Genomic DNA, 27,315 nt, shown 5'->3' on the forward strand with positions numbered 1-27,315 from the left:
TGTGAATGTATGACCAACTGCAGAAAGAAGCATGAGCCGAGCCTGAGATAGGCCGATAGCCATGGAGGATCCACGGGTTGGATTCACGTCGGTACCATTCCGGCATCTCATCGAACGAGAGAAGAACTGGGCGTCCTGCCTTGCCGGGCTTGGATGCGGTGTCGCTGATGGATGCCATCACCCCCTTTTTGTGCGCCTCTGGCGGCTGGGGGGGCGAAACTCGAAGACGGAGAGCGGATACCATTTGCTGTTGTGTGATGATAATGCAACGCGAGGAGGCCGGATTTTGAGAGTAAGTGGAAATACAAGATGAAGAAAGAGGTTTCCGTGTTGCTTTGTTTCTTGCACTGTTGGCCTTTGTACTAATCATTTGTTCATGCTAAGCGCCAGCCTTTGTGGCCCCAACGGCTCGTATATGGGTACACGAATCAAGCAGGAACCAATAACATCAGGTTATTCAAGCCAGGGTAGTCGGCCCCCAATTGTGCAATTGGTCCTCGCGACGATAACGGGGCCGCCCAGGGGCACCGGGACATGAAGCCTGTCGGGCACTGCCACGGTTACTCGGTCCGTGCTAGTGCCGTTCTCCAAAAGTACTCTTTATGTGTGGTGCGGCTGCTGAGACAATTTGCGTGTTTCGGATAGACCAGGATTTTTGAGACTTTGATTGGCTGTATTCCAGGTTATCTGCGTTTCTGAGGTGAGGGTGGACACCAGCAAGTCGACTGACACGCCCATGATGAGACTAAGGAGGACGCTGATCGAGAGCCTGTCTGTGGTGTGGAAAGTCGACCTTGTCTAAAGACTGGTCAGAAAGTCCAGCTTCGACATACCTAACACACCGCGTCGATTCCGACGCTCCTGGAGTCTCTCATTTCTTTACCTGCGCCCAAGCCGGAGATGGTGTCCCGTGACGACTACGCAATCGGGTGGGTTTGCGCGCTGCCTATAGAGGTCGCTGCAGCCAAAGCAGCGCTTGATCGCGTCCATGACAATCTACCTCTGGACCGGAACTCAGACGACAAGAACAACTACATTCTGGGGAGCCTTCAAGGCCACAATGTCGTTGTGGCGTATCCGAATTCCAGGCTGTGTGGTAAAACGTCGGTGGCCGACGTGGCTACACAGTTGCACGCAAGCTACATATCTGTCCGGTTCACTCTTATGGTCGGCATTGCGGGTGCAGTGCCTGATACGAAGGAGGATATTCGTCTTGGTGATGTTGTTGTCGGCAAGTCGACAGCTGGCTGGCCGGGTGTCGTCCAGTATGACATGAACGGGGAGCCAACGGAAGATCAGTTTTTTCGCGGCAGAGCGTTAGATCATCCAACACCGTTACTTCTCACAGCAGTGGGTAAGGCCGAGACAGCCGCCATTTTTGATGAAAGTAAGATGCCACTGTACATCTCCGAGATCATGCAGAAAGAGCCCGTCACCTTTGCCTACCCTGGCCCAGAGCAAGACGTCCTGTTCGAGCCGAATTATGATCATTCAACTATCGAACCCGAAAACAGCGGATGCAGTCATTGCGACCCAGATAAGATCCGATCCCGGCAGCCTCGGGAGGTCCAGGACCCCATTGTTCATTATGGCCTGATTGCCTCCAGCCATCATTTGACGCGCCACGGAGCGACCCGGGACAAATTCGCACAAAAACATGGCATTCTCTGTTTCGAGATGGAAGCAACCGGGCTGAGGGATGCTGCCCAGTACTTGGTCATCCGAGGAGTTTGCGACTATGCAGATTCGCACGGGTCAGAGATCTGGCACGCTTACGCCGCAGCGGCTGCCGCAGCATATGCAAAAGAGGTCCTCTCTTTCATACCCACGGTGTCCAAGACGATACCTCTGTCCACAAGCTCGTATGCCGAGGCCGCGCCCGTTCTTGACGCTTTGCTTCTGACAAGACCCGAGGTCGATCGGAAGTCCCTCGTTGCATTGAAAGGGCGTAGGGTTGATGGCACCTGCGAATGGCTCATACAGCATCCCCATTATCAAGAGTGGCTGGCAGATGCGAATCATCCGCTCCTCTGGATCTCAGGTGGACCGGGAAAGGGGAAGACCATGCTGGCGATTTATATCACCGAGGTGCTTCAGCCAGTGGTTGACGCCGCCAACAATATTCTCCTCTACTACTTCTGCAGTAACCGCGACAAGAATCGGAACACCGCATTGACCATCATGAGAGGCATCCTGCATCAATGGATCGACCTCTATCCTCTTCTGGCCAAAGATATCAAGATTTCCTTTGATGGGACGGAAACAACCAAATATACCATTTCCAGTTTTGTCGCGTTATGGAGGGTTTTCCTGACCCTTCTTCAGCAAAGCACGTCTTCCCAGGTTGTCTGTGTTCTGGACGGTTTGGATGAATGCGAAAAGGAATCACTCAAGCAGCTTCTCGATGCCGTTACGAATTACCTGTCGAAGTCTGGGGAAAAGACAAGGCCACGACTGAAGCTCATTATCCTCTCCCGACCTCAGCCGGCTGTTTTGGAGAGCAAACTCGGCCAATATCCGCAGATCCAGTTAGACGACTCCGACACGGGAATTTCGCGTGATGTCGAGAGATATATCGTCGCAAAAGTTGCCGAACTGGCAGCCGAGCAAAACCTTTCCGAAGAGATGGTCGCGCAGGTTCAGCAGACCTTGCTGGCTGGCGCTGACGGGACGTTTCTGTGGGTTGGATTCGTCGCCAATGAGCTTCAGGGCAGGAGTTGGAGCAAAATCGATGAAGTTCTCCGCCATGTTCCTAAAAGCCTGGGTGGGATTTATCAGCGGCTTCTTCAGCAGATCGGTGACAAGAAAGCATTGGTTCCCATTCTTCAGTGGGTCGTTCTCGCTGCCCGGCCCCTCACACTGGAAGAATTGACCGTGGCCGCAGGGATCAAGACTGCTGGTACTCTTCCAGCAACGCAAGTGACCAAGAATCGGCTCAGGCTCGGCGGATTGCTGGTGAAGGTCGAAGGAGATGTCGTCAACCTGATTCATGAATCGGCTAAGGAGTTCTTTCAGAGCGATCAAGTCAACATCAAAGGGATCAATATGTTCCATATGAGCCAGGACACCCATAGGAGTCTCATGCAGACCTGTTTAGCACACATCGAGCGCGGATACCGAAATCCCGGAAGGATTCACGAAATATCTGACCACGATCCCTTCTTATCTTATGCTAGCCAATACTGGCCGGCGCATTTCCACCACGCCATTCATGTGATCGATGCACCGTCCGAGTTCTCCCGCCCATTCTTCCGAGTTGACTCTCCGATCCGGGACGAATGGTGGAAAGTCTACTGGGAGCAGGAGAAGAACGGTGGAAGCCCGCCCTCCTTCACAATCCTGCATCTCGCGGCATATTTTGGCAACGTATCCTGGGCCAAGTGGTTGATCAGCAAGCATGCCCGTTTCATTTCGCGAAAGGACAACTATGGCCGGACGCCGCTGTCCTGGGCTGTCAACCAAGGTCACCGAGAAATGGTGGAACTGCTGCTTGACCATGGTGCGCGCGTCAATTTCAAAGACCGAAGCATGTTGACGGCACTCCATATTGCGGTCACCGGACAGCACAAGGACGTCTTGTCTTTGCTGCTCGAATACGGCGCTCGTCTCGAGGCCAAGGGGGAGCATGGCGACACGGACACGCCATTAGTGCGAGCCATTCTGGCGAATTCGAGAGAAATGACGCAAGAATTACTTGAGCACGGAGCGCGCGTGGACAAATTGCCAGCTCTTCTGGGAGTTGATTCCCTGAGGGGACCTACGGACCCGGTAGACGAGCGGGTGAAAGAGCTACTTGGGCTCCAGGAGCAGATCTTCCTCGCACGCTTCAAGCGTTCGTCGCGATTTGTCGACCTGGTCATGAAAGGGCTGGGCCTTTCCCTCCGCTTTCCCCTCGTTCTCGAACTGATGTCCCTCTATCTCAAGTTTGTGGCGTTGAACCGTTGGGACAGTCTGTCCGTCCTGCAGGAGCTCGTCCAGGAGAACAAAAAGGACGAACTGCGAGAGTGGGCGAAACTGTACCATGTGTTCTTCTTGGGACTGGTTGTCGCCAGGAATCCGAAGAGGCTGAAGGCCATGGGCGACCTGTCGACGCACATATTACAGAAGGTCGCGCCCAGAGATCTTCAGGCACTGCTGACCATCACGGTCTTCACCGGCATGGATACGAAACTCACGGCGGTCCGACACAGGTGGAGAGAAGGGGATGCCGTCACGGCTGCGGCAATTTCAGATTGGGCAGCCATTGCCTGCGACCGGGACGCATTGGAGTTCTTCCACTTTGGCATTCGCGAGTTTTTGAGCGACTTCGATGGCTGTGTTCGAAATGAGAATCGGGAAGAGAACGTACTTCGGACGGCCCTACTCATAACGTGCCACTTCGCCATGATCAACAAACAGGAACCAGGGCCGATCGAGTATTTCTCCCGGGTCGTTGCGGAGTTCTTCCAAGGATACATCGGCAGCAGTTACGAGGTTGGATTGTTCGGCGATGCGAATCAGGCGTGCGCCAATGAGCTATTCGTCATCAGTCAAAGTCGCGACTCTGCCAGATTACGTCTCTTTCTGACCACTATTTTCCAGTTCGCCCAGCAGGCCCATGAGAAGGGACAGGACCGCTTTCTCAACGTACCCTCGGCAGCATGCTTGATACTCTGCCAGGAGAATGCCACTCCTCACCGGTGGCTGATTGGTGAGGCCGTTCCGGAGGGAATAGGGGCGTTGATAGCGAAGGAACCTCCGGGATCGCTACAGAAGCGGGCTTGCAAGACTTTTGTGGAGTGCCTGATCATTGGAAAGCAGTATGGTTTGACACTACCCGGGGGGGCACCGAGACAAAGAGTGGAACAGCATCTACAGTCCTTGCCGGGAGTCGGAGATATGATGAATCGCATCCTTGGTTCATAAAGGGATTGCGTGACACTCCTGCCTGAAAAGTAGCAGAGCCAAGCCACGAGGAAAATTTGAGCGTGCGTTCCAATTGTGCTTTACGTGCTTTGGGATTAATTTGGAAAAAGCTTCCAGTCGAAGGGTGTTCATTAACAGGGAAGCGTCTCAATATACCCTTGAACTTCATTTACAGACACGATCGCCAGAATTGGTTCCCTGTTATTGGAACTCAGAGGTCTCCCCATCCGCAGTTCCGAATTTACTGAATCGAAGCCTCTGCTATGGTCGGACAGAGTTATGTAAGATTCCCAACCTAGTTGTCAAAGCTCAAGGCCGGTACAACCCACAGTCATTTTGTCGCTTCTCACTCTTGCCTTTAGGGATCGAGGTCGCTATCTTCCACTTATGAGCCGTTTCCACCAACCCGTAAGGCCTGATTTTGCCTTGCGCTTCTTGTCGTTTGTTTGGTGTGTAGGCGCCGGCGAGCGTGTCGGTCTACTTGAGGCTGCATGATCTGGGTGAGGTGGCGTTGACGAAGCTGCAACAGGTGAGAACGGTCGCTCCGACCCAGGGGAGACGGAATGGTCCGGCATTGATAAAGTCGACTCGTCTGATGCGAACCAGGCTGGTTGACCTGGCACAGCCGGCTGGTTCTGCACTCTGAGTGCCTGACGAATCTGGCGCTCCACCTGATGGTCGGTATCTCGCTTCAAGTATCCTGCTCGGTTGAGCCGCAGTAAAACGTCACCAGGCGAAATGAATTCTTCCCAGTTCTTCCGCCCCGCGGGGAGGATGTTTGGATCCGCACCCAGGTCAAGAAGCAGATCCATGATGGAAAGCATGCGCTTCTTCGCGGCGTAGTAGAGCGCAGTCCTCCTTCCAGAGTTCATGCCATTGATGTCGTGACCCAATTTGCACAGGAATTTGATCATGGGGACGTTGCCTGAGGTAACAGCTTGGCGAAGGCCTGTAACGGCCCGGCAACAGCGCGACTTGGTGAACGCTAAGTTGCCGGTGGCTTTCTGGGAATGGCTTGCCAGCCCGCGATCGAGCCAATCTTCTGCAGTGAGGCCGCTTTCGTCGAATAGGGTCTGAGGCTCTGCAATGACAGATTTGTCGAGCAGGATACAGATGGTGGCTAGATCTCGACTGTGGATGGCTAAATGAAGAACGGACCAGCCGTGGTTATCCTGCTGAGAGGCAGTGGATCGTACGCGGTCGTCTTCTAAGAGTCGCTGAACGACATGGGAGTGCCCCATGAAGGCGGCGTGGTGTAGTGCAGTCCAGCCGTGGCATGTTGACTTGAGTGGGTCGGCTCGCTGTAGGAGCAAGCTCACAATGGAAACATGCCCTCCATTTGCAGCGCAGTGCAATGGTGACGTACCGTAAGAGCTGATAGCATCGGGGTTGGCCCCGGCGTCCAGCAACATGCGCACGATCTCCAGATGGCCCTCCTCTGCTGCCCAATGGATCGCGGACCAACCATCACGATTACGATGGTTTGGATCATCGCCACATTCGAGGAGCAATTGAACAGTGGGAAGATTGCCAGAAGCTGCCGCTTCTTCCAAAGGCAGAGTCTGCTGCGGATCCCGGATATCAGATATGCGGGCATGGTGTTCAAGAAGTATTTTAGCAGTCGAAGCCCTCCCCAGACTGGCTGCCCAAGCGAGCGCAGACTTCCCATCCGTGCTGAATGAATCGGCATCAGCGTCCACGAACAACAGTCCCGTAATGGCGCTTTCTTGCCCGGCGACCACGGCCCACAGAAATGGGGAAAATCCAAACCTGTCAACGATACGTAAATTCGCACCGTGCATGACCAAGATTTCCAGACACTCGATGAAGCCCCTCTCCGCAGCGTAATGCAGAGGCGTTTGGCCATTTTTGTCCCTAAGATTTACACTGGCGCCGCTCTGTATCAAGGATTTAACCAAGTCCAGATCGCCGGCCTGCACAGCGTGGTGAAGCTTCGTCATCCCCAGGTCGTCTTTGTCCTCTAGGTCGAGCACTGTCACCTGTGCACTGATGTCCTCTTCGCGGTGTCCCACATTGCCCTCTGCAGCCTCAGCGTCGACGTTTTGGAAATCCAGGTCCTCGTCGTCCAGGACGCTGTACATGGATGCACGAAAAGCCCCGGATGGCCCATGATCTTCTAACGGTTGGTCGCTATCGATGTTCTCCACGTTCTCGTCATCATCGCTGGGAAGTTTTTGCAGTGTAAGCAGAGCAATTTCCTTCATATGACCGGCGACGTGTGACTGGAGAGCTTCACTCGAGAAGACAGCGCTGGGTTCAACCTTTCCCGTGGGTTGAAAATCGTCGCCAAATGGACATTCCAGCACCTTATCGGCGACGGGCCTCCGTGCGGCGTTGCTGAGGGTCCCGGCGTGTGCCTCAGGCACGCCATGCTCCTTGATGGAATGCTCTTTGTACTGGGTCTCTTGGTCAAAGACGATCGGATCGTGAGAAGGGGCCCTGCACTCCCATGCATGGCCGTGAGCAGTCTGCATGTGGCTGGACCAGGCTTTCGACGTTTCAAATGTGAGCGGACCGGTCCCGTGCCCGTAGTGACCTCCTCCCAGGCAGTGTGGAAAGACACAAATAAAAGGCTCCAGGTCTCCAATGACATGATTTCTGGTGCATATTAGCGACATGTTCCCACCAGACAACAGGAATGGTCTGCTTACTGCCACAGCAATGACCTTGCAGTGTTCTTGAACTCAACAATGACGCCACAGTATGGACACTGTTGCGTCGGCGGTATGGGAGGGAACGACAACTTGTTGTTCACGAGAACAGATTTAGCCCGGGGAACCTCAGTTGTGGATTTGGCGTAGAAGGCCGCAACGGCAGTTTGTCGAGCAGTAGTCGCATTCGTTGCTGGTGCTGGCCAAGGGGCCTGCATTTTGTCGGTCGTCGCTGGTTTTGGAAGCGCGTTCGGCCCAAACTGTACAGCCGGCGCACTCCCCGTCATTTTGGGGAGTTGAACCACGACCGAAGTCATTTCCGGGCGCTGAGTACTCAGATCAAGGCGCCTTCGATGGGAGCGCTGATAATACAGCCGTCGAAGTCGCCGCGCATTTGCTTCAATCAATGCCGAACGGAGCGCCTCCGGCGCTTCTGGGAATCGCCACTCAATATAGCATTTGGTGTAGAGCCGCAACTCGTCTATGGCCTTATTTGCCTCTTCGTCGTCTCTGTACCTCTCAATCTTGCGAGCCCGGTTGGCTTTGGCGGACTTTCGAACGGCGTTGGATAGACGGAAGAGCCGTGTCACTGTTCCGCCGATTGTCTCGGTGATCTTTAAAATGTTTTCTTCTGCTGGATCGACCTCGTTCTCTGAATCGCTTGCTTCCTCGTCGGCTCTCCTCGTGACTCCCGAATTGCCATATACTGACACGCGTTGTCTCTTTCTGCTCGAAGTTTGTGGTGGTCGGTCATCGATTGGCTTCACTGTTGTCGAGACTTCCATTAGCCTTGTTCTTCACTGCATCCGAACGTGGGACGGAAAGGACTCACAAGAATGCAAGGTATCGCAAATAACATCCAGGAGCTGATGTATGATATCCACTGCTGTGGGACTGAAGCGGAGTCTGTAGTCCAGCGAGACGTTGGGCGGCCCGTAAACATCCATGTTTGATGCCCACAGAGCAAAGCGTGCAAGCTGGTCGTCCATGATAGTAGGGTCTGGCACGATGGCCGGCATGACCATGTGCTTCTGGAAAAGAGACTGGCATTGTGTCGCATGCTCTGCGATGGTCGGGCTAGGATCATCTTGGAGGAAGACATCTTCGATAGAATCGTCTCCCTCGCGCTCGAGGCTTTGCATGGTGAGAGGGCGCGGTACGGGCGGTCGCGAGTCCAGGGAGCCGATCCTGGTCTCTGCGTGGAAAGGACGTTCCAAAAGCCGTGGGTAAGCAAATCGCGACTTATGCTATGAAATTGTCGCATGAACCCAAAGGGTCAGACAATGTGAAACCAGCATGTCTCTTGGTGTGCTACCGAGTTACGGGTTCCTGCCCCGCCTCAGCCTTCTCACCGTGCGTTCCGGATATAAGTAGCGGTCTATGAGGTCCTAGGACAAAACGCGCTGGCTGCTCGCGATCAGCGCGCGGCTGCTGTATTACCTGGCCAGATCAACACACACGATTTGATTGGCAGGCGAGCTTGGCCGGTCTGGCCAGTTGTGCCGGAAAAAAAGGAGAAGACAGGGCCCATGGGGGCTTCGACTCAGGGGCGCTGAATGGCCTAGACGGAGGGGGAGGGAATGTAGCAGTGTGTCCGGTGTGGTAACGTGGGGGCATGGTGTTGCCTATAGCCCTGTACGGCCCATGTACTCCGTAATGGTACGTAGGTGGATACCAAGGCGCTAAAGTGTCTGACAGCGTTTGAGTTTTTGTTAACCCCCGGTAGGGCCCCGGGGCAGCGCGTATTACTGCGGCCGCTAGGCCGATAATGACACCACGTACCAATTGACAAAAGTCAAGTGTCCAAAGTCCAGAGTCACTTTCTTCTGCTCCTTGAATCGTTGCGCTCGGTCCCGAGGAATGCCCGGTATCTGAGCCTCATTCTTGAAGCCATGTCCTTTACCAAGACATATTTTCTGTGTCCGACATCCGACTTCATACATCCACCACCAACGGGTCCGCTATGTCTAGGGTCTATAATCCGCTCTACGTCAGCACCACAATACCCTCTGAACAGAGCGAGCGTTGTTGCCGTGGCTGACGCCTTCCCACCTGTCGTGGAGACCGACTGGAAGAAGACTTGGTCAATGGAGAAAGGGCTCGGGTTGGGTGTCTTTGCACAGTTTCTGCAGCTGGCTACCGGTGGACTGCCCCTTGGTCCCGAGCTGAACGTGGAGCATTCGAACAAAACGGCAAATACGTTCGCGTTCGACACGCTGACGACGCTGGCGTTCGAGCCGACCCAGGAATACGTGCAAGAGGCCGTCAAGGCACCGGCCGTGCAGGCATGGCTGAGAGAGCCCAGGCAGAGGTTTGCCCTCGTCAGCGAGCTCTTCCTCGTCACGGGCATGAAGCTCGTCAAGGGCGCCAGGATCAAATACTCGACTTCACAGAGCACGACGGTCAATGGGAACCTCGGCATCGACGTGACCGCGCTGGGCACGACCTTTGGCCCGAAAGGCCACTGGACTAGGACGAATGATGATGCGACCAAGTCTAATCGCGAGTCGGAATTTGTGTTTGCGTTCCGCGTGAAGAGGCTCAGGTTTGGGCGGAGACTGAAGCTGGAAGAGTACAACAAGGGCGCCTTTATGACCGTGGGCGGGAAGAAAGATGACGACGAATGTGTTTTGGTTGAAGACTTGGATGGAGCTGATATCAAGACTGCTGAGGCTGTTCCCGATGTGACCGAGGACGGCAACATCTATTGCGTTCCCGCGTCATCATGCTAATCGTATCTTGGACTACAACTGAGATAGACATCAGTGAACCATGTGTGATTCGAGGTTGAGTCAATCATTCCCAGACTTTTACTAGTATTTGTACATGTTCCTTTTGATATCCTTGAGTCTCCCGTATACATCCTGCCTTGTCGAACCGTTATCGAAGAGCACATGAGGCGTAATGTAGTCGTAACCGACCCCGCGCCTCCGTCTGACCATACTCTTGAAGACCGCATCCATGGAGTTGTCCCTTTTCAGCCACGGTCCCAGCCTTTCACTTTCCACAGCGATGTGCTGGTCTTGCTGCCGGACAAAAGACAGGACCGACGCGGCCAGGCCAGCAGCGATCGGTGTTGCGACCGATGTTCCTGACATGGCCTTGACAGTCTGATCGTGTCCGTTTATGCCAGCCGGCCAGTGAGAAGAGACATGCTCCCCAAGTAGACTGAAGTTGACGTCCGTTTCGCTTGCGGTAGGGTTGAAATTTGAGGGATTGCCATTTCCATCAGTTGAGTGTATACAAAAGACGCTGGGATATTGAGCCGGAAAAGCTCTGCCAAGATTGGCCCCATCATTCGACGCTGCCGCGAACAACAACGTCCGCTTATTCAGTGCATTAGATATAGCTGTGCTCATGAGCTCGTGATATTCACGAATCCCGAATGACATTGATATAATGTCCACTTTCCATTGTTCAACTGCGTGATCGATGGCCTGCACAGGTCATTAGCCCAGTCCAAAAAGTCTGCTCTGGTATAGAGACAGCCTTACCTTTGCAATGTCATCATAGGTATTGGGATCCAGAGTTTCTCGTCGCGCAATTCTGGCGACATAGATTTCAGCGCATGGGGCAACTTTGAGAAGGAGACCAAGAGCATGAGTGCCGTGCCCTATCTCGTCTCGAATGTCGTGCAATCCTGTTCCATGTACAAAACTTCGCGCTTCCTTGATTCGTGGATTGGCTAGTTGTTGGTCCTCGATCAGGAATGGGTTTTCAGGATCGAGTCCAGAGTCCAGAATCGCTATTCGCACCGGTTCAGCAAGGTCAAAATCAAAGTCAACATACGGATAGATCGAGGACAGCAAATTGTCCATCCATCTTTCCGAGAGTGGATTCCTAGTAGGTCATTAGTACGACGAAGTCTTATAGCCAATCGGAAACACCTCACTCTTGTTCAGGACCTGTCTGGTGGCTTGCATCAAAAAAGTACAAGCTCTTCTCTGAAGGCTCGGCGAGGTGTCCGTGGGTTTGCGATCCCGAAGAAGGCTGTGCCGACATTCGCAGCACGATGTCTGAGTGGAGGGATGCGTAGTTCACAGGCGCTGTGTCAGAAATTGAACGAAATGGACTTGCCCTTGCTGGATTGTCTGCATTAGAGCAATCGACCTTGCTTGTATGGAGGCGGACAACTTCTCGACCGATAGTGCCCCAGCAGGATTCATTCCGTTCAGTGTTGAATGAACCCAAATCCTCTATTCGAATGCCCCATGCCTTGAATATCACGGCCTCAAGTCGTTTGACGACGTTTTGGTAGAAGAGCCGCTGAACGCTGACGTCCTCGAAGTCAGCCTGCTGTCCAGGGGGATAATACTCCCCAGTAAGGCATGCCTTTGTAGCGAGATAGTAATCCATGCAAGCATCGTCTTTCAGAGCATCAAGCTTATCGAGACAGGTATAAAAATCATCGTTGACGTTCCTGGCAACTTGCGGGTCCTTTGCCAGCAGCTCCACAGATGTGCAATAGTGAAGTTCGCACAAGAGTATCCCTAGCGCTAGCACACTAGCGTTGGGATGAACCATGTGTTTCGAGGCGCCAGAGATGTCTCCGGTTTCTGTACTGCGGGCTGAGATGGTTGGAACGTGCTCCAGAGCCAGGAAAGGTTTCGTGATATCGGGGAGTTCTCCATCCTGCCGTGGCTCAAAAAATTGGATCATTGAGTGATTGAAGGAAAACTGCAGCCACGGTGTCTCCAAGAAGGGAAGGAGTGCTGAAGCCAGTGTTACAGCCAAGACTCGCTTCCCCTTGAGAGGCAGTACTGATTCACCACGAAGTAATTCTTGCTGGCGGTTGAACAGTGCCGACAAGGATACCGTCCGAGATATTCGGTCACTACCAAATGTCTTTGGTTGCGGGCGAAGCCTCTGAAATATCCCATCCTCGAGAGCGAAATGCAAGCAATTTCGCTGCCCGAGGGACTCTGTGATGCTCTGGCATATGTGGGCCAAGTCGGGTGGGCTGCTAATTATAGGCTCAGATGAGCGTCTCAATCTGCTGTTGTGTAGGTGTCTGCACCGACAGTGTTAGTGAATAGAAGTTATCACACCAAGCTTCGAGAGCCTACTTGACCGTGATTTTGGCTTCTTGCAATGCAGTTGCAGGTACGGACCGCACGCCGAAGAATACTTCGAAACTCGCCTCAGCGTCGAGATCCTTTTTGTGTTGTGGCAGCGACAGTCTCACGCTCAACCCTGAGCACTTCTGGCAAACGCAAACCCAGTGTCTTCGCAACGCATTATCCAAGGACACCAAATATCTCCTCATCAGCACGGCGAAGTCGGCCTCGGGGTCTTCGAGATTGGACCCTTGAGTTGGCTCTTCACTAGGCAGCACTCGGCGCTTCTTTCTCTTCTGTTCCAAATGCAAAAGTTCCTGAATGGCGTCATCGCATTCTCGTCTCCGTTTGCCAACGCGAATGACAGTGCCTTGGTCGGCATGCGGATCGCGATTTGGATTCTCGATCATGCGGCGGAGCGTTGGATACTGCTCATATCCGGGTAATTGGAAGCTCTGCTCCGCGAATTGTCGTTAGTAGGCAGGAAATGAGCGGCCAACGGACCGAAAAACTGGAGTTTGCTGTATATCAAAAATACCTACGAAATCCATGTCTCGATTAGAGTCGTCTTGAACAAGGTGTTCAAATGCGCGTAGAGTCCTTGCAACACTCTCTGGGTCAGCTTCGCCAAGATCATCGTGCTGCAGAAATGCATCCGTCCGTAGCCAGGCCTCGCGTTTCCGTGATCTCAGTGACGCCGGCTTTGCCAAACTTTGCGGTCGTTTCCGAGCGAAAAATCCAAGCACGGATCGTAGCAGGCTTTGGGAATCAGTGTCGTCGTCCATGGCTGCGCATCCAAGTGATGAGTCTGAAGGTTCCACTGGCGTTCTTTGGCCGGAAGAAACATCGATCGATCCGCGGAAATGTGCTGTTCATTCATCAGATGAGGCTGTGTCGGATCAGGCTTTGCTACAATAACATCTAGAACCTCACGACGGTAGAGACGCTCGACAGTCGTCAGGCGCGGTCCATGCTGATGGTGTTGGCGCTACACAGCCTCGCGCCCACGCTCTGGAAGCATTAGCCCCAAACATTGGTGAGACAGGGGCCATGGCTCACCCCAGCTCGTGCGTCCGGGCGGGCAGGGGGTGAGCACAGGGCAGCATCACCTTGCGCCGAATCCAGCGAGCAGATTTCCCATACCTTGGCGCCCAAACAAGAGGTACCGCATTATTACGAACCTCCCTCTGTCCACCAATTCAGCGTTCATTCCCACAATTGTAAGCTCTTGCTGAATACAAAGTCTGCACTCGCCATGCGACTTCTTCATCCCACACGGCCACCATATCGGCCTCAAAAACCTTGGACTCTCCGTCCGAAGCATCCCTCCCTTCATCGCCACAAAACGATGATATATGGCTTTCGTCCTCCGCTCCGCGGCTCGGAATGTTCATATCTACAACTTAGAAGATTCAGCTAAGATAACCGGCAGCTATTCCACAGAGGCGGTGTCACAAATGCCATATTCTACTCCATGGTAGAGGTTATTGTCATATCTTCATCTACCTTCTTCTCACGAAATGAGTCGGGAACAACGATCGAGAGGAATGGACGATCACCTTCAACCTGACAAGTACTACATTGTTGCTGCTAGTAGTTTACAATATCACTCGACAAAGTATCTCTATGGCTAACAACAAGCAGGTCCTTTCGAGATCAATAATGAAGAAGCTCTACCCTTCATTCCTCTGCAATTCGTCTCGCCGCCTTCCACAATGCCGTTCGTTCGCGAGATGGCCGATGCCTTGTATCTGGAGATTAGGTACCTACACACGACGGAGTCGAGTATTTCAGAGGCTTCCAAGCTGAGCATATTTTCCTCGCTCATCAAGAACACTGGGAGAATCAGAACCTCTATCGATCTATCACAATTACACCAGCAGCAGGAGGGCCTATCAACTCAGTACAGAATGGTCTACTGCTTCGATCCGATGTCCACCCTCTCTTCGATTAACATGATATCTCCATCAATCCGGACGATGACTACAAGATTATTGCTTTCTGCCCTAGGGAAGAAGTGTCCAGGGTGGGCAGCTTGATCGGGAGCTCTTCACTCGCCGTGATGCACCAAGTATTCCACTTCTACGATGGCACTTCAGATAGGCTGTCTTGGCGAATATGATAGGTGCCGGAGAACCAGCCTTCGAAGACTGCTTCCCGCCTAGTTCTGATGTTATGGGTGAGATACTTCGGGATCCGAGACCAGGGAAGAGAATGGAGTTCGAGCTGTTCGGCCGTCTCGGTGCTCAGATGGACTTGTTTCCATCGGCTGCTGACCATGAAGTATCAAACACATTAACATAAACTAATTCATCACAGGCAGCTTTTATACCTCCTGGCACTTTATGCCTGCCCTTTGGCTGCAGCTTGAGCCTAGGCAGCCTTTCCCGGCTCGTATAGATTAATCAACACGGGTAATATCTTGGTGATTTCAAGCCTTCAAATCTTCAAAGGCAGGATCATTCTGGCACTAGGGCCCCAACTTTAAACATTCAGATACTGAATTCAACCAGTACATGGTACCAGATCTTGCTGGTACAATCTACATAGCATCCTATTCCTCCCCAATCCACTGCATGCGCTGGATGCCACAAGATCATTCTTGTGCTCTAGACCCAGAATTCCATCCTTTGCTGCCGCGATCATCCGCTGAAGCGCGCGCCGAAACCTCAGGGTATCTCCGAAAGGGGACTGAGGTCGGGGCATCCGTTGACCGATGCGAATTGGCACTTGGAGACTGGGATTGAATATAGCCAGCTTGACAACTCCGTGGTGCGAATGATAGGACTCCACCGTCCTCAAATCCTATCGTGTCTTCCAGGAACCAAACTACTATCCGTGAGATGCATTCGCCATGATTGATTCGAGAATTATCCCTTCAGCGACAGGTAAGCGCGAAAAGAACTCTTCAGGCAAAGCAATACGACGCAGCAGCGCCTTCATCGGACGAAGCCTGCAACTTCTGATCGAATCGACCACGTTGAAGTGCGCGCAATCACCCTTGCGCAGGAGTGAATGCTGTTTGCGGTTTTGGAGCCATGCTCTGGTTTTGGACTGCCGCTTGCGCCATTGCTTTGTTGATCGCCGAATGGCTTGCTTCCGGGAAGAGGGCATTCAATTTTTTATATAAGTCATTTACCTGCGGGAAGTGAGGCGGAGGAATCATTATTGCTGGACCAGAGGGCACTGCTCCATTGATCTTCTTTTTTGCATCAGCAATAGCAGCCAAGTAGGACAGATTAGCCTGTAAGCGTCGCATGCATTCTGCATACTCAGGTGATGGCGGCTTCGATTGAGGTGTTCCCCCTGCTGATTTTGGCGGCTCTCCTGGGCTGTTGGTAATCGCGTTGGCCGGATCTGTTGCCGAGGTGGGCGAGGTTGGTGATTGTTGTCCCTGAGTCGGTGTGGTCCCGGCTTTTCCCTGCGCCTGTAATGATACAACCTCTTGCAGCAACTGCGTATTAATCTCCAATAACACTGCGACCCGCGCTCGCTCCCTCGCAGCTGATTGTGGTGAGGTCGCCGAACCAGCGCTTGTTTGTTGTTGTTGTTGTTGCTGTTGCTGCTGCTGCTGCTGCTGCTGTTGGGGAGCAGCGCGGGCCACTTGTGTCGCATTCTGTATCTGGGCTTGTTGAGCCAACGTGGAACTAGACTGCCCTTGAAGTGTCATATTTCCCGCCATGTTCATATCCAGCGGCACCGGCGCAGACGTAGATGGGAAGGACTGAGCAGAAGTGATGGCACTCTGTAACTGAGCAGGACTTGGCGCCGGATTGGTACCTTGGGTCACTGGGACGGGGAGAGGATTTTGACCATTGGAGGGATGCCCTGCTTGGAAGTGAGTACTTTTGTCAAGTCCATGAACTCACCCCGGCAAGTAGGTGATGCTTTTGTGTATGACCACAGAAAGAGTCTGACTGACCTTTGGACTGTCCGCTATAGCTGGATCGACTATCTGGCCGTGGCACCGTGCCAATCTGGGCAGGATGCTGTTGGTAGAGCTGGTGAGATAGAGGTTGCTGCGCCTGGTGATGGTGGGATAAGGGCCTTTGCATCTGGTTTGGGATCATGCCCGACTGAAATGGAGTCTGGGCATGGTCAAAGGGAGTTCCGAGAGGGATGGAGTAGCCGACATTGGGCTGGGAATTGCTGAAAGCGTACGGTCCTGGGTTCTGGGAAGCGTATATGGGTAAGGCGGGGTTGTTCATGGCTTTTCTGGAAGTGCTAGCAGTCGTTTGATTGGGCCCGTGGGCTAACTAATGAATTTCGTGAAGATGCGAAGCGTAGCGTAGCCTTGAAGCAAACGTGGGTTGATGCGGTGTGTGCGTTTTGACTAAGGCAGGGTGGCGCTGCAGTGGGTAGCGGCTGGTCGCCGCCAACAACACCAAGAATCTCCAGCCAAAACAAGCTAAAAACCCGCGTCAGGCGTCACTCGGTCCGTGGCAAAGAGGGGCCTTGACAGGGATCAGGCAGTGGAACTCCGAAGGGAAAGGGACTGGTAACGGGAGGCTGATGCACACTTGGTCAGATCGATGACATCTGGTAAGGTGGCTTGCGTAGTGACCGGTTATTAATGAAAATTGGGAGCGAGTTGGGAAGAGGTTGAAAGGACTAGCCCTCATTAGTAGCCACATAGGCTGATGTCTTTTGCTTTGATGCGATACCCTTAGGAGGCCACTTCGCTGATGGCGGGAGAAGTCATTTCCTTACGATGGAACGAAATCCTCCTGCCAAATCAATGCTGCATTGCCTCTATTTGCCCCTTTTTTTCTTCATCTCTTCTATCCATTGAGGTGCCAATGACATAGGCACTACGTAAATCCTGACCAGCCCATCCACCACTTCTGTCTTCCCGTTGGAGAGCGCTTCCAGTAGAGTCAGCTTCTTCCCAACCTTCATCAGCCCGCCATTAATGGTGTCCATATAACACTCTACTGTCGACAGCTTGTATTCGCTCTTACTGTCCCACGGCAAGGGCAGAATGTAGCTCAGATGATGAGTGATGGCATCTTTCTCAGCCCATGCTTTGATCAGGTCTGTCTGGTTGTGCATCGGATAGAGCAACATCACCGGGAATTCAAGCAGACTGGTGGGCGATAGAGGGTCTGGCGACAACCGAATCGTCGCGTCTTCCAAGTTGGGAGGCTGTTTAGAACCACGGACGATGATCTTTCTTGCCTTCAAGGCCGCCTCTAACGCGTTCTTCTCCTGTTGTTTCCTTCTCAACTCTGCCAAGCGCCGGCGGTCTTGTGCCTCTTTTACTTTCATTCTGCCTCTGATCTGTTCCAGCAATCTCTTCAGAACTAGGTTATTCGGATCGAGTTTGAACCCCCGGGATGCGACATCCAGCGCTTCGAGAACTTTATCGAGGGCGAGCAAGGCGGAGGCCGACCTGTAATGCGCTTTGATGTTTGAGGGGTTGATTCGAAGGGTAGCTGCACTGTCTAGTGTGGTCGATCGATAGTTTTCTGAATCGTTAGCAAGCCTTCCGCCGAAATTCGGTGAATCCTACTCAGCTCTAGATTGCAGAGAGCTCGGTTGACGTATAATTGTTCGTTAATCAGGTTCCGGAGCTTCTCCTCCGCGGCTTGATCCTCGGCCTTGTCCCATTGTCCCTCATCCTTGTTTGCTAGGACTGCGATCCCTTTCGTGTAAAACTCTTTGGCATCCTTCCATTTCTTCTCTGCGACCATTTCGTTCCCGCGGTCTTTGAATCCCCGTGCCACCTCCGCCTTTGTGCCCTCGTGCTGCAGGGCTTTGATGGCCTCGAGCATTATGTTCTCGCCGTCTGTGCAACATTGCTCAGCCAATTGCCTGAGCAGCCGTGGGTTTGGGCGTACCGTCGTTAGTCGCTTCGTCAAGACTGTTCATGAAGAGTGGGGTTTTGCTCATGTCCTGCACGATCTCCTCGAAGCTTTTGGAAGACATCTGGCTTTGTGGAGGATCGGAAGCCGAGATGTGCTGATCGTACAACTCCTCGATTGAAGGTGGATTTTTGAGCGCATCATTGGGATTGACTCGCTCATCAAAGTCATCTGCAAGTTCTTTTACCCGCGCCATGATTGCACACAGGACGAAGAGTTGTTGTCAGCGGATCAGGACACAAATATTTAGTGCGGGGAAAAGAAGAGAGGGAAATTAAAAACTATTCTACCCGATTGTCCTCCGCCGCCACAGTACCAAGGGTTTCACGACATACAGAATATATTATCTGTTACACATTTTCAATAACTCCTAGGCAGCTCCAGTACTTTTTCGCTCACAAAGTTCAGAATCATCTCTCGACTGATTGGGGCGATCCTGGGGACAAATATTTCCCTCAAATATCTCTCCACATCATATTCCATGGCATATCCCATACCGCCGTGGCTCATGACGGCTCTTTCACAAGCCTTGAAAGCTGCCTCTGCCGCCAGATATTTCGCACTGTTGCATGCAACTCCGACCGCATGAGGGCTGATGGTGGTATCGATTTTGCTTCGATCGTATAACCGAGCTGCATGGTAGGCAGCTAACTTGGCGGCTTCCAGGTTCATGTACGCGTCAGCCAGGGGATGTGCAATGGCTTGATTCTTTCCAATGGGTCTGCCGAAAACCACTCTCTCCTTAGCATACTGCGCAGCCTTCTCAACCGCTGCATAGCCAAGTCCGAGCGCCTCTCCCGCTAAGAGACATCTTTCAGCGTTCATTCCATGCAATATGATCTTGAACCCTTGCCCCTCTTCTCCAATAAGAGTGTCCTCCGGTATCTCGTAGTGATCGAAAAAGACTTCATTGGCATCGACAGCTCTTCCTCCCATCTTCTTGATTCGTTTGAGCTCAAGGGCTGGGTTGGATCTGTCAATATCGATACAGAACATGGATAGCCCTTCGCTCGGCTTCTTAACGTTTTCCAAAGGTGTTGTCCGAGCCAGGAGGATCATCTTCGAAGCGACCTGTGCACACGTGATCCAGATCTTTTGTCCTGCGGTCGGTATGAGTATCTCTCCCTGTGCTTAAACATCTGGGATGCTGCTCACCAGTGATGATGTATTTGTCACCTTTCCGTGTGGCCGTGGTCTTTAACCTCAACGTGTCCAGCCCGGTATTTGGCTCAGTCACACCGAAGCATACTCTCCATTTACCGTTGATGATGTTCGGTATCGTAGAATGTAGTTGTTCCTTGTTTCCAAACTTGGCAAGCGGTTGCGTCTTTAGACTTGTAATCAACAAACTGTCCCCACTTGTAGGAGTAAGAGAAAAGGCTGACCGCATAGACGTTACCATGGATAGACTGAGCACCCGCCATGCCTGCCCCGGACTGAGATATTGTCTGCATCATCATGGTAGCTTCGGAGATGCCCAGCCCTGCGCCTCCGAATTCTTCTGGAAGAGCAATACCAAGCCACCCGTCAGCTGCCAAAGCAGCATGCAATTCCTTAGGATCGGTCTCAGTTTGGTCATGCTGTTGCCAGTATTCATTCGGAAATTGAGCACAGATCTTCTGGATAGCCTCGCGCACGGTCATTTGCTCCTCAGTGAAGCAGCTCGTCTCCATGATCCTGCATTTCCCAGTCGCAGAAAAGTGCCTTCTTCCATGGTTGAAAGGTGCTTGTTGCCATAACCGAGGTTGAGAGGGGAGGGCTGCTGACCGCGACTTGAAGTTTATTTGTCGTGATAGGCGACTGGCATAATGTCTGGCGGCCATGGTGGCAGTTAGATGAGGTGAAGGCAACTAAAAGTCAACGACTGCGACCATGGTATCAGGAGAAAGAGTGGTCGCGACTGGGAAAGGCCAACCTATAACGAAGACACAAGCCGTTGGAGAAACTCCGAGATCGCTGTCTTCTCCAACTAGGCCAGGACTTGACTTAGTCTGAGGAATCCAACCCAGCCAATCGCTGTTCTGTGAGGTGTCTCGAAACCTGCAAGCCCTTGATTCCGAGACGGAGTATCTCGGAACGGGGGGGATGCGGTCAGCGATCCACTGAATCGCGACGGCGTCATTGGCGCGTTCGACATCGCTGCTTCCCACTATTGGTTTCTGGTGAACATGATTGTGAGAGTTGAATCCCAATTGAGCCCACAAGTTTGGATCAGTGTACCGCGTACTTCGCGGAAAGGGGGACACGGGATGGAGTCCTGAAATACTAGCATGACTTGAAACCGGTGCTAAGCATGAAATAAAATCGCCACTACGGTCACGTGAGTGCGTGCTCTGCACTAAGACCAAAGCGGCTTTAACCAAAACATAGGAAAGATTCCCACTTTCATTGACCTCCTCTTTCATCTCACGTTCAGCTCTCGACAGCCCGCTTCCTGGAATAAGGAACATGCACTTCCTAGGCTCCAACAAGGTATTTTTAGAGGAGCCTTAACGCCAACGTATTCAACAATTCATCTTCTCCATCCCGTGTTGACTTCACCGAGCACAATGGCAACCAAAGGTACAGCAGTCGGATCGGTCTCTTGGATCGCAGCTGAAAAGGAGAACGCGTTGAGCCTACTACGAAATGAGAAAGAGGATGTCATTTATCCAGCCCAGCACCAGCTTGAATGGCTCAGTGAGCATATGGCCGAGATATTCAACACAAGCCATCTGTATGCCCAATTCAGAAACTGCGATGTTTAAGGGAATGCTGACCTGAAATAGCGATGTCGCCAACGTCTTTAAGACACCCGGGAAGCTCCGAGGAAAGACTCCTCGTACTGCAAGGAAACGAAACACCCAAGATGCACGAATAGTAAGCAGATTCTTTCCTCGTCCCAATGAAACAGGAGCTAATGCTTGTGCCGTAGCCTCTGAGCGATGTCTTTTCATCAAAACCTTTACTCCGACAGAGTCCGCAAAAGAGAGTAGATCAGCCTAAGCTGCGCTTCGAAATCCCAACCGGCAACGATCAAACACAGCAACCTGTTAAGTCACAGACCGACTCAGGCTACCACACCGCAAGCCAAGATGACGTGGATATCGGCATACATTCTTACTCGAGCAACGTACCAGAAGCAGTACATGAAGAGTCCTCTGGAAATACAGATATGTCTTCAGACCATAATATGGATGATGCAATGGAAGAAGGACACCGTACTACCGAAGGATCCTTTCATTCAGCAAAAGAAGACCAAACAACAAAGATAACGGGGCCCGAAGTGGTTGCGATGGGAGTGGCGCCTCAAAATGCACCCCTGGATATTCATCGGAGTAACAATATCGAAGCGAGAAACGAGCGGCAAGCACAAATACACCCCGAATTGGATGACATTGGCTCCCCTTCCGATGAATCAACCCCTGAGAGACCTTTGGTGAGGAAGAGCAGTCTGACATTTGCTTCCCTGCCGGCTCGGGAGCCATTGAAAACAAGTATAGGCACTAGAATCTCACGAACAAGCCACGTCGACCAAGTACACCGACCGCCATCATGTACTTATGGGTTTCGGCCGAACGTTCCTTCGAATCAATCTCTATCGCACCCGGCCCGTGATGACAATAAAGATGTTGAGATGGACGATGCAGACGACGATGAAAACGACTCAAACGTGCAGATTCTGGGCCACGACGATTCTGAGACCGAGAACCAAGTCACTAAAGATCACGCAAAGTTCTCGACGCAAAGACTGCATGAGAAAATTGACATGCTTGGGAGGATTCCTCCCCCAAGACCTTCTAAATCAATCCCTTCAGCTATCGTCCTGTCAGACGTAAAACAGCTGGATGAACAACGCCAGAAACCCCAGAACGAAATACGGACACAGGTCGCGAATGACGATGACGATGACTGGATCAAGCCGTTGAATAGTCCAGAAGCTGCCAGACCATCTCCTTCAAAGACCGCACTGACTCTGGGATCAGATAGTGAGGATGAATTTGATCTTCGGGCCCCTGAACTGATTGCGCATGAAGAGCGCATGAGGACTCCCATTCGCATGTCACCGGGCCCCGGTAAGATGATGCCAGGTTTTGGTCACACCAAATCTGCATCAACCGCCACTCTGGCTTCACCTGCAAAGGCATCCATGGCACCGCCGCCGAGCCCCGCGAAATCCATATCAGTTTCAAATCCAACTCAAAGCATATCAACCCCACAAGGCTCGCCGAAGCGCTATCTCGATCTAAGTGCTTCCAAGTCCAAGTTGCAATCTATCATGAAGACTGCCAAAGGCTTATTCACTAGCAGTGCAAGCATATCAGCCGCGGCCAAACTGGAAACTTTATCTCCTAATGCTCTCAAGGTGGCTTCAAATGCAATGCCTGGAATGTACCCGAACCTCAATGCTCTAATTGAAGATAAGCCTTTACCGGAAGACCCCCCCAAGGAGGCGAGAAAGACACGCAGTTCCACGGAGAGAGAAAAGGAGGAGAAACGAAAGGAAAAAGAGGTCCACTTAAAGCAGAGGATGGACGACCAACTGCAGAAGGCACGAGAAGAGGAGAGAAAGAAGGTCGCCGAACAAAAGCTCGTACGTGAACAGGTGGCCAAAAAGGATGTTGAGCAACTCCGGCCTTCAAGCCCAAAACATCAGACTGTTGAGCAACAAGAATCGACCGAATCGGCGGCGAGACCAACCCGGCCAATAAGACTGGGAAAAGAGCACCCGATCAACAAGGCTAAGCCCGCACCTGTGTCTATACGAGTCGGGACACTGTCTCAACGAGTGCCAGCCAATTCATCGCAGGCGGCTTCAAATACACAGGAAACTCTAGCTGCCGAGCCCAAGCGCCCCGGGTTGAACAAAAAGGCTAGCACTGCCTCCTTGCAGTCATCGGCATCGACAACCGTGAAATCCTCGATCCATCCGCCTCCGAAGCCAAGAGCTTTGCTTGCAGCAGAACGCAAGAAAGAACAGGACGAACGAGAGGCACAGAGAAAGCTTGAGCAGAAGCGAGAACTGGAGCGCAAGCGAGCAGCTCAACAGGAAGAGGCGCGAAGGCAGGAACAGAGGCAGCGTGCGGAGGCAGAGAAGCGTGAAAGAGAGCGAGTGGCAGCAGAACAAGCGAAGCGACAGGCCCAACAGCAGGCTATTGAGCGCAAACGTCAAGAGACTGCTAGAAAGGCGGAGCAGCAACGATTGGAGCGTGCTGCTAACGAAGCCGCCCAGGTCAGACCTTCCTCGCGTCTTGGTGGTCAGCCCACGGGCCGGTCATTACTGAACCATGCTTTGCCTACCAATCCTGCGAAACCTGCCAAACGACCACTGGAGGAAGAGCAGGGCACGATTCGTCCACAAAACTCAAAGCAAGGCATTATGCCGTCTCAAGGCGACACAAAGAGACGGAAGACTGAGGAAGAAACTGTGACTGAAATTCTGCCGCGTCCTGTTGTCTCCGGTGCACCCATACGGCAGTCACAGCTCGGAAAGAAGGCGTCGATCTTCAACCATGCCACATACACGCAAGCACAATCCTCGACGTATGTGAGCCAATTCCCGCAACCTCCCAGCCGAGCCGCTCCCCCCCAGATGCAACAATATGCCACAGGCGGAAAGATTCCCTTTGCAGACGCCCCCAACCCACCAGCTCATACGAAAACTCCCATATCAATCATGCAACAGAAGACGATCCAGACAGTCAAGTCTTCGCCCCAGTATCCTAACGGGGAGGCCATTCATCTTCCGGAAATTCCAACCGACTCGGAGGATGAAGATTCAGACGATGACGGCAATGCTTTTCCTATTCCTGATTGGGCCACGCCGGGTCACCTCACCGAACAACTCATCCGGCAGGAGGGGATGGATGGTGATGTAGTGTTTGGGCCAATTGCACCGTTGAAAATAGAGGAGATATTCTCCAAAGGCAATAAGGACAGATTGAAACGTCTCCGAGACCGGACTAGCAGCGCCAATTGGGCACTCAGCGGTGATGGGCTGACACTGGAAGAGGTCAGAGCGGATCGAGAACAGCGAGAACGAATGAGACGAGAAGGTGGTTGGAAATACGGCAATTAGAGGGAACCCAAGCAGCGAGCAACGTACCTTGGCGTTGAATAGGATTTGACGTTTTACGACTTGGTGGCTTTTCGAGCCAGAAGCATCTTGGAGGTAGCATACTGCGCTTTGGGTGGCGTTCGTGTTCATGAGCGGCTCAAAAGCCAGAAAGACGTATAGAGACAGGCTGCATTGACAACTTGGGTCGACGTATCTGCTGCCATAGATTCTTTACCTGGGTCCGAGCAGTCAATGTGTCGGAGTTATGATTGTCGAAATCCGACTTTCTTAGTTTGTTATTGTGCAGCATGGAATGGGTATGAGGGTTTAACCTATCCTGCGAAGCTCAGTCTTGTTCGCCATATGATCCTGGAGAGTGATCTCACTCACCTATCTGTTTGAACCTTCGGAAGTCTTGCACCTTATGGTGATGCCTTTATACGCGGATACTCAATGATTTTTCATCTGGCTTCGTATACATCGTGGTCACTTGGTCGTTTATTGATCCTTACCCTTCGATCGAGGCAGGCTTTGATTCGAAACAATTCCTTTTTTATTGGCGAAATACGCTAGGCATATGCTACGTCTGCTACACAGCAGCATAATACTAAACTTCCGACATAAGCCAACACATGGAGATCCTGATTTACACAATTTCATAGACGACCCGTGGGCTGTCATGTTTAGATCCAGTCTGCGTCGCGAATTGGGAGCGTTTGCCAAATTAAAGGAAGAATTCGAGGACCGAGGAGCCAGAGTGATGGGCCTTCGCGTCAACGATCTCAAATTACGATGAGTGAATCAAAAGCATTATTGGAATCGCTTGGACGGACCTGCGCCTCCCTATTATTCCAGATGCGGGTCGCGAAGAATGGCATTTCCTAAGGACACGGTGGATTAGCACGGCATAGACAATACCGATGAAAATGGTATTGCACGTAATAGCATTCGGTCTGTTTTTATCATTGACCCAACCAAGAAGACCTGGGTGAGGATGCTCTTCTCTGCTTTGACCGGACGGAATACAGCTGATTACTCGGGACACCGATGCATCCTGTTTGCGCGCGATGTGATCGTGCGTCCTTCAGTTTCCATTCGAGGACGCGAAGCAATATGTCGATATACCGGGGTCCGTCCGTATCTGAGGTTCATGACAAGCAGCTTGAACAACCCTCAGTAAAGATGATTTGAGAGGACAGCGAAGACGAACTTTATAGGAAAATTGTTGTCAGAGATGGGTAGATATTGAGTCCAGGTCGCCAGCCTCATAGTCCAAGTCGGTGAGGTAGGCAGACCAGACCCCCTAGAACTGCAGGTAGTTAGACTCGGTCGAAGCGAAGCCTTGTGCCGATCCCGAGCATGATCGGATGTAGCGGACAAATCGGAGCAATAGCACCAAATGGCCCAGCGCCCAGGTCATACTGTAATATCCCCACGCTGCATCCTGTACTCGCTACAACCGTGAATCTCCTCGAGCCACTCGTTATTCTGCAAGTAATCGTTGAAAACAACTCTTTCGACGGCATCGACCCGGTCTCTGCCAGCTTCCGGCCCCTCGTCCGCGGCGATCTCGCATCCGATCTCGAACTCCTCCAACCCTCCCTCGAAGATATTTTGATCAGACGGACAGTCCTCTGGTCAGACTGCGTCGAGCCGGACCGCAGCACCGCTCCTTCTTCCTGCCAGTATGGCTTCTACATCAGCAGCTGCTGTGTTGCTCGGCAGACAATTGAAGCAGATGCAGTCAGACAAAGATATACCGGGCATCAGCTGTGGGCTTGTGGATAACAACGTCTTCGAGTGGGAAGTTATGCTCATGATCAATGACGACTGTAAATACTACGGCGGTATGAATTTGCGATTTCCACTTGTCTCGATGCTCGCTGACGATGGACCAGGAGGATTCTTTCGTGCCCGCCTGTCCTTCCCTCCAGAATACCCCCTGATGCCTCCGAAAATGAAGTTCGAAACCCCAATATTTCACCCTAATATCTATCCGACTGGGGAGGTCTGTATATCTATCCTTCATCCTCCGGTAAGTGCTTCTCGTCTTTCAACCAACCCGTCCTACTCGGTGGGACAGATGCTATCGCGCTTCAATGCTGGCGGCGCCGGCTGATAGATGGCTGTAGGAGGATGACCAATACGGGTATGAGTCTGCTGCAGAACGGTGGAGTCCCGTACAAAGTCCCGAGACCATCCTGATATCTGTCATCAGTATGTTGAGTTCTCCCAACGACGAGTCTCCTGCGAATGTGGATGCAGCCAAAATGTGGAGGGAGGATCCCAAAGGTTTCCGGAGAAAGTGTCAACGACTCGTAAGAGAAAGCTTAGGGGACGACTGAGCCCTCCATACCATGCGATTGCATAGCGTGGTGCGATGGTGACACCTGGGATCATCGTTTGGGCGTCCGGATATGGCGAACTGAGTTATCTATTTGCTGCTGGAGTTCTGGGTGGGGTGTCGACGGCGACGACTACTAGTTGTACCACTCGGAGATGAAGACATGATTAGCATAGCAACAAAGACTAAGGAGCGATATCGTCTCAGAACGAATGACGTGGTCTAGCTACGGGGGATATTTCTCGGAGGACCTGGTATGTGTCGCTCAGCTGTGGCAAGCGCTGAGGACATCAACACTTCTATTTCTTCAACTCGCCATAGCGGTCCAGGACCGTCACCAACTTGTTTCACTTCATGTGGGTTTCACTCTCACTGGTGCAGCATGCCCTGTTAGGCCCAAGCTGAGCAGGAGGGAGGACAAATCGTTGTTCGGAAT

General features: G+C 52.3%; 9 protein-coding genes across 9 annotated transcripts; 4 read left to right on the plus strand and 5 right to left on the minus strand.

Annotated features, from left to right (window-relative positions):
- Nucleotides 1–900: 900 nt before the first annotated feature.
- On the plus strand, nt 901–4,905 carry AYL99_09718 (hypothetical protein; the record flags this gene model as incomplete). Its single annotated transcript, XM_018841225.1, has 1 exon — nt 901–4,905. One exon carries the CDS (start codon nt 901–903, stop codon nt 4,903–4,905), a length of 4,005 nt encoding a protein of 1,334 aa, XP_018689906.1.
- A 374-nt stretch (nt 4,906–5,279) lies between these two features.
- Nucleotides 5,280–8,719, minus strand: AYL99_09719 (hypothetical protein; the record flags this gene model as incomplete). The annotated part of the gene is made up of 3 exons (XM_018841226.1): nt 5,280–7,524; nt 7,578–8,343; nt 8,410–8,719. The coding sequence occupies 3 exons, from the start codon at nt 8,717–8,719 to the stop codon at nt 5,280–5,282; spliced, it is 3,321 nt and encodes a 1,106-aa protein (XP_018689907.1).
- A 750-nt stretch (nt 8,720–9,469) lies between these two features.
- On the plus strand, nt 9,470–10,309 carry AYL99_09720 (hypothetical protein; the record flags this gene model as incomplete). The annotated part of the gene is made up of 1 exon (XM_018841227.1): nt 9,470–10,309. One exon carries the CDS (start codon nt 9,470–9,472, stop codon nt 10,307–10,309), a length of 840 nt encoding a protein of 279 aa, XP_018689908.1.
- Nucleotides 10,310–10,390: 81 nt separating this feature from the next.
- AYL99_09721 (hypothetical protein) lies at nt 10,391–13,419 on the minus strand (the record flags this gene model as incomplete). Its single annotated transcript, XM_018841228.1, has 5 exons — nt 10,391–11,014; nt 11,072–11,417; nt 11,470–12,588; nt 12,644–13,089; nt 13,177–13,419. 5 exons carry the CDS (start codon nt 13,417–13,419, stop codon nt 10,391–10,393), a joined length of 2,778 nt encoding a protein of 925 aa, XP_018689909.1.
- A 2,210-nt stretch (nt 13,420–15,629) lies between these two features.
- On the minus strand, nt 15,630–16,842 carry AYL99_09722 (hypothetical protein; the record flags this gene model as incomplete). Its single annotated transcript, XM_018841229.1, has 2 exons — nt 15,630–16,462; nt 16,557–16,842. 2 exons carry the CDS (start codon nt 16,840–16,842, stop codon nt 15,630–15,632), a joined length of 1,119 nt encoding a protein of 372 aa, XP_018689910.1.
- A 544-nt stretch (nt 16,843–17,386) lies between these two features.
- AYL99_09723 (hypothetical protein) lies at nt 17,387–18,694 on the minus strand (the record flags this gene model as incomplete). Its single annotated transcript, XM_018841230.1, has 3 exons — nt 17,387–18,102; nt 18,147–18,422; nt 18,475–18,694. 3 exons carry the CDS (start codon nt 18,692–18,694, stop codon nt 17,387–17,389), a joined length of 1,212 nt encoding a protein of 403 aa, XP_018689911.1.
- A 164-nt stretch (nt 18,695–18,858) lies between these two features.
- On the minus strand, nt 18,859–20,321 carry AYL99_09724 (hypothetical protein; the record flags this gene model as incomplete). The annotated part of the gene is made up of 3 exons (XM_018841231.1): nt 18,859–19,598; nt 19,654–19,825; nt 19,884–20,321. 3 exons carry the CDS (start codon nt 20,319–20,321, stop codon nt 18,859–18,861), a joined length of 1,350 nt encoding a protein of 449 aa, XP_018689912.1.
- A 726-nt stretch (nt 20,322–21,047) lies between these two features.
- AYL99_09725 (hypothetical protein) lies at nt 21,048–24,556 on the plus strand (the record flags this gene model as incomplete). The annotated part of the gene is made up of 3 exons (XM_018841232.1): nt 21,048–21,214; nt 21,267–21,357; nt 21,413–24,556. The coding sequence occupies 3 exons, from the start codon at nt 21,048–21,050 to the stop codon at nt 24,554–24,556; spliced, it is 3,402 nt and encodes a 1,133-aa protein (XP_018689913.1).
- A 1,666-nt stretch (nt 24,557–26,222) lies between these two features.
- On the plus strand, nt 26,223–26,880 carry AYL99_09726 (hypothetical protein; the record flags this gene model as incomplete). Its single annotated transcript, XM_018841233.1, has 3 exons — nt 26,223–26,382; nt 26,434–26,570; nt 26,668–26,880. The coding sequence occupies 3 exons, from the start codon at nt 26,223–26,225 to the stop codon at nt 26,878–26,880; spliced, it is 510 nt and encodes a 169-aa protein (XP_018689914.1).
- Between the last annotated feature and the right edge of the window lie 435 nt (nt 26,881–27,315).

This window comes from Fonsecaea erecta (assembly GCF_001651985.1).
Source record: "Fonsecaea erecta strain CBS 125763 chromosome Unknown Scaff9, whole genome shotgun sequence".
Lineage (NCBI taxonomy): Eukaryota > Fungi > Ascomycota > Eurotiomycetes > Chaetothyriales > Herpotrichiellaceae > Fonsecaea > Fonsecaea erecta.